Source organism: Haliotis rubra, unplaced genomic scaffold, assembly GCF_003918875.1.
Source record: "Haliotis rubra isolate DU_JTF1 unplaced genomic scaffold, ASM391887v1 Scf175, whole genome shotgun sequence".
NCBI lineage: Eukaryota > Metazoa > Mollusca > Gastropoda > Lepetellida > Haliotidae > Haliotis > Haliotis rubra.
Window position 1 is genome coordinate 1,436,535 of NW_025765725.1, and position 6,579 is coordinate 1,443,113.

General features: G+C 38.2%; 1 protein-coding gene across 1 annotated transcript; it reads left to right on the forward strand.

Moving 5' to 3' along the window:
* Window positions 1–4,639: 4,639 nt before the first annotated feature.
* On the forward strand, window positions 4,640–6,367 carry LOC124272964 (glutamate receptor-like). The gene is made up of 3 exons (XM_046708205.1): window positions 4,640–4,718; window positions 4,822–5,146; window positions 6,105–6,367. Exons 1-3 carry the CDS (start codon window positions 4,704–4,706, stop codon window positions 6,365–6,367), a joined length of 603 nt encoding a protein of 200 aa, XP_046564161.1. The 5' UTR covers window positions 4,640–4,703.
* The last annotated feature ends 212 nt before the right edge of the window (window positions 6,368–6,579 follow it).

The following is a 6,579-nucleotide window of genomic DNA, read 5'->3' on the forward strand; positions in this document are numbered from 1 at the left end:
ACGATGAATAGTATGTATGTGGAGGCTGATAAACCTCCCCTTGACAAATGCCACATGGAACTTTCAATAAAAACCCAGTATGCAGGTGTGTTTACAACCCTCTCTATGAAAATCTGTTTCTTAATCTGCAGGGCCTGGTTCCACCTATTGGAATCAAGATTCACGCACACCTCTCTGCATTTAGAATTGATCTCATTATCTTATCACCTTGCTGACATCGGTCTTCCCCGTGCTGGCAGATGGCGAAGGCAGAGTGAGACCTTACCCTCACAAACTGAAACGTCCGAGACAAATCCTTTGATGTTTCAACTGCATGCTACCAATAGACCCATTCTTACAGACGCATCCACAAATGGTGGCAAAGTTGCCAGTTTTACTGTCATTGGATCTAAGAAGGTCTCCTCAATAATCCCAGACAGTTCGTTAATATCCACTGTTGAGACCCAATCTGTCTCTACAGCTTAACATAGTTAACAACAAAACTTAAATAATCCATCATCTGTTCAGATTCACTTCAGGTACTTCAAACTGTCAGTTGGAGTCATCTTAACAATCTCAACATTTTACAGCTTTACAACGAGCCTTCTACTGGTCAAAGTGACATTGACTTTTGTTGGTTTCCAAATCGTGTGGGCATAGGTAATATGTGGTAATAATAGCAGGTAATACAAATACCACCACAACCACGAGAAGTTTAACAGTTTCTGCTGATGTCTGTGTCTGATCTCAGAAAGGTTAAAATTGTGTGTCATTCCATGAATATGTTCCTTTAGACAGTGCACATCACCGCGATATGTGTCCAGTCATTTCAAGAAATATTCATTTTGACATGCCAGCAGTTACCTATGTTTAGCACGTGTCTACTTGTTTCTGTAAGAACGGACATATTGTTTCGATTTTGAAATATATAGTCTTGGTATGTCAATGGTTGTTACTGTACTCAGTGCATGCATGTAGTTCTGTCTGTCACTTTGTTTAAAAAACACACGAAAACAAAGCACTGCCAAGATAAAGTATTCAAAATCGTGCCACGAATAATAATGCTTACTTGTATCTCATTTGTTCTGTCTTTGCCACTTGTGTTTATGGTTTTGTCAATATTTGTTATTGACTCTGTTGATGAAAGTTCCTCCACCAAAGTGTTTCCATTAAACATTTGCTGTTAACTTCGACAAACAGAGCAAGTAGATCACACTAGCTTTATGCACTTTGTTTTGCTTATGTTTTTCACATGTTATGTTAAAGTAGGTATTGAACACGCACCAGGTCACCTGGAATACAATATGCTTGCCAACCATTATCTCAGTTCCATCTGTGGATGCAGATGCAGTGTAGCTTGTCATTTATGTATATGACACACGGAGCCTAAGTAACAGCAGCATATACTTAACATCGAACAATTCCTTCATCTTCTGCAGTAAGTCGACAATTTGAAGTTGGCCTAGGAATTAGTGTTGAATGACATGTGAACGCCCAGAACCATGGAGGTTGTACGCATGTACATATATGTAACTGCTCATTTGGTGCTTATCGTCGGTTCCTCCTGTACTCCTCCCGAGGACTTGACAGGTTGGTAGAAAAAACTATTTTATATGTTTAATATCGCGTTGCTTAAAACAGCACTACCAAATAACCACATCACATCAGATTTTCTATTTTAAGGTACTAATGTTTCATATATACTGAAAGGCAAAAGAAACGTCGTAATAATGGAAATGACATTTAAGCATCATTGGAGTATTTGAACCTATTTCTTTTTAGATATACACCGGCAGTCAAAGTCAAGTTTGAGGAAAACATACACAGCAGCTATGGCTAGGTTAACGAGAGGTGTTGATGGACGATATGACGGTCCTGGTGACGTGTTGTTACACGGGGTCGACCACTACGTGGATGGTCATCAGTGTTGTTGGTGGTGTTGTATCGCTGTCTAAGATGTTCTATCGGTCTTACGCTGCAACTGAAGTCATTAGCAATGACTCGAGCACGTTGACTAGCGCCGAGACGGCCAATGGCTTGTTGTCGTTGAGCTCTCGTTAACCTAGCCATAGCTGCTGTGTTCAGTAAACAAGTTAACGACTGACGTTCAAGCCGGCAATTTATGCGTGAATGCATGTATGATGCACGTGCATCTCGATTTCAATGTTGTGCTTGTGCGAACTCTACCCTTTCCACAAGCAAAACATTTTTAACCTCAATCTCAAACAATACTTTATTGGGCAAAACAGTCTATACGACCACGATTCAGGTTTTCCTCAACTTGACTTTTGGTGTATATTTAAAAAAAATACTTAGTTCAAATACTCCATTGATACATATATGTCCAATATTACGACGTTTCTTTTCCAGTATATTTTCATCTCAATTTTATTAAACAGCGCCTTCCAAAATAAAAATTGGCAAGAATGAACTTCATCACGTATTGAACAAGATGTCTCTGAACCCGGGCTCATCCTTGATATTTGTCAGTCAGTCATCTATGGGCAAGTATATTTCTATTGATCCTTAGTGAGTGAGTTATTATTTAACGTCGCATCGGCAATATTTCAGCCATATCGTGACGAAAACACATGTGACACCGAAATGGAATAGATGTATACTATAAAAACTTGTCGACGAAGGACAGTATAAACAACTAGAATATCACAATTACAACTAAAACTAGCGTGGAAAATTAAAACTAATAGCACTATTTGGACAATACAATATAAAAACTGGCCATAGATCGCCAACAACTGAAGGTAGATCACCAAACTCTATTGATCCTTAAAATTCAAACACAGTACTTCCCAGAAGTACAACATGTCATGGTATCCTTGGTCTGCACTTATAACATGTTGCTGTTATCATAGGCAAATATGCTTATTATACATGCAAGACGTGTTCCTGTTATTATCTCACGTTTCCATTTCCTAAAAGGAAGAGACACACATGACTTTATTGAGGAATGGACAACACAGCATGGTGTGACTATAATTTTCTTGCTAATGGACGCCTTTGAACAGAGCCTGACTGGATTAATAGAGAGAACTCTCAAGAAGAACAGTCTAAACATTTATCGTAAATTATTCAACTTCGTCGTCTTCTGTGACGGTATCTACAACTGCGTGCCACGCATCACAATTGCCGTATGTCTACTCCTAAAATAATGCTTTACGTTCTTTTACAAAGCAATTAAGATATTTGTTTGACACTGGTTTCACCTGTAAGTTCAATCATTTAAATATATTTCGTCTTTTCACTGCAACATACAGATGTCATCATGAATATAATATACATTCATTATTTGTTCAATATGGCAAAGTGCTCCAGTAGAGACAATCAATACGGACAAGGAACGCTGCTACGTCATTTTTCGAAATGGATCTTCCTAAACCAAGATCCGACAAATTTACCGGAAGTACAGGCTGATGTGGACAACATAGCAATAGCAGCCAAGGTGATTAGATAAGAAATATCCTGACATGAAACTTGAAGAAAATGATTGACCCAGCATAGCAACCATCATTGACTGAGTGTCAGTACTTCTGCATTGAACATTTGGTTTTATTCCCTAAGATGTGTTTTACTTTTTTGTTTTCAGGAAAACGGTATATCCGGAAGCTCTATTGTTAGAATCAGTACTCTTTTGTGGAAGCCCAACGGTCGACAATGGTCATCAGTCGGCCACATCACGAATAACAGGAAAATACACGCCGCCTTTGTAGCCCCTCTCTTCCCCAATACAGCATACATGCTGAATGGAAGAAAACTGAAAATTGGCATCATGGCTGTAAATAAATGCATCCACATGTTTAAACGGTTTTGGATAATTCGCATAACATAAAAGGGTTGTCACATAAGTGCAGATCTGGATGATATTTCAGAAAGAAGAAATAGCAACATATTCACTATACTTTAGCAATATTTATCAAAGACATTAAAATGAAAACTTCAGTCACATGAAACTGATTAACATGAAAAATAACCTTTTTGAGAAAAAAAAGCATAACCTAAACTGCAACCGTAAACAACTTCTCTCGTGTATCTGGCTAAAAAATGATCACAACGAATTGGTTTTAGAATACAGTTGATCTTTATGTATGCTTGTCTTCTCTGCAGTGGGAACAATTTTGCAAGAAAACAACTTCAACGAATGCGTCCATTGTGTACACTCATGCCTGCAAGGACTTATTTGACAGCCTTGGTGAATATCTCAATTTCACGTACGTCTTATCAATAATCATTTCCATTATTTGTACCAGTCTTTTATTTCTTATCCTTTTATTATTTGTTTAACGCCGCATGTAGCAATATTCAAGCTATATGGCGGCCATCTCTAAATAATCGAACCTAGACCAGACAATCCAGCGATCAACACCATAAGCGATGGTCTACGGGATACGATGTGTCAACCAAGTCAACCCGATCCCGATAGCGGCAAACATGGACCAATTCTAACCCGAAGGATCTTGTTTATTGCCAATATCACGATACAAACAGAACAACCGAGCAAATGAAGTGTGCAACTGAAAAAAACATTAGTATTAGATGTAATTATGTTAATATACTGTCACTGTCATGCCAGTTCACTTTCATTAAGTACTTATGTTTTACATTTTACAATGACCAATACGTTTTGATTTCACTTCAGATATGAGCTGATCGAACCACCTGACCAGTCTTGGGGTGAATTGAACGGAACATGGAGCGGTCTCCTTGGAATGGTAGAACGAAATGTAAGGAGGGATGTATTGAATCAATCAGATTGCATATGTAGGACCATTGGAACATTACACATTCAATCATTTTGACCTTGTTCCGTTTTGTTTGTTTTTCTAGGAAGTCGACCTGTCTGGCATACCTTACGGACTAGTCCTTAAGAGAAGCAAGTCCTTTGCATTTTCTTCTATTCTGTACCAATCAGTATGTGAAGTCGTCTATAAGAAACTGTCAACTAATGACAACCGCTGGATGTTGTTGTTGTCTGTATTTAAATGGGAAGTGTATGTATGCGGACTGCTGACGATGGCCTGGTGCATAGGTCTGTATACACTGCTGGAACGATACAGAGTTAGAGAGCATATTGGGACTGATGAGTTTCCTACACATCCACCATCAACATCGGACAGTGTCATGACGGTGATTCGTGTGCCGTTCAATAAAGGTATTTAGATTTGTGGACAATGTTGGCTTTCAACGTTTGAGTAAAGAATTAATATTATCATTGCTTAAATGATTGGAAATACAAATTGTTAACATCTCTGAAAATTGTGCAAACTTATGTAGACATGTTTTCAATTTATGTATTTATTATAAGCGTATAACTTTTTTAAGAAGCTAAACTTTAACTCACTCACTCAAGCATGATAAATATCTGCTAAAAGCAGCGTCATACACTCGGTAATAGTGATTCATCACATAATCCTCACTATTGGAGAGTGAATCACAACGTGTTCGGGAAAAGGTAGTCACCGTTCACCTGAAAAATATTGGGAATACACAGTATATATGTATTATATATATATGTTATTTGCATCAGTTATAAAATTTGTCACTGATGTGTCAAATTTGGAAAATATTTTCCACATCTAACATCAAACGTTTTAATGAAGCCTTGAATGTTGTAACCTTGTAAGACAACATCCAAGCAAGAGTTGTATGGTGCTCAATCAATTCTCTCTTTTAAATGTAAAACACAATTGTAAACCACAGTGAGGCCAGAGGTTGACTCAAGGCAAGGTCAGCAGGTTATGTATCTGGTGCAGCTTCTTCCATTACCTACATGCGTGAAATGAAGGGGAATATCACAGGAAAAAGTCATGATTCGTCAAATGACCTTAAGAAGTATTGTTCCTGGAATGATCTTAAAGGCTTGGCGTCTCTGCGCTTCCGCCGCTGAAGTTCCTCATGTAAATGTCATTACAGAACATAAGTAGGAGGATGCTATTTTAGTTACAATATATACAAGAATTTCTCAAACCACCCAAAGTCTACTCCAAAGAAGTTAAGTAACACGCGATTCTTTCTTATGACAGCAGTTAATCTTCAGCGATATGAAAGTTTCAGGTGTTTTAACTCCTTTTGAGTAGTAAATTTAACAACAGTAAACTTTGCATCCACAGGTTCCCTGCATCTCCCACAGAGCGTACCGGGCCGCATATTCCACACAAGCTGGTGGATGTTTTGCATCAGCATTGTTGCAGTATACACTGGTAACCTGGTTGCCATTATATCAGTGGTGAAAGAGATAAACCCTTTTAATACAATGGAAGACCTTGCAGAAAACGAAGACTTCAAAATATTTATTCGTAAAGGATCATCCTATGAAGATCTGTACAAGGTCTGTACTATTTGTACGCTGTGTAGTTGCATTGACCTCGCCTAGCCATACTGTTGGGAAAGACACACAAGGAAATAGGACATATATAGGACTTTTGTCTGCTGAAGTTTATTCTCAACCCAAATGGTCAAAGCTATACGTTTACGCACTGTTGTAGCTGAACATTAACTTTTGTCGGCGGAAGGCCCATTACAATCCCCCAAAATATCGCTTTACTTATCTATTGATCACATTTCGAGAATGTAATTTGATGTCAC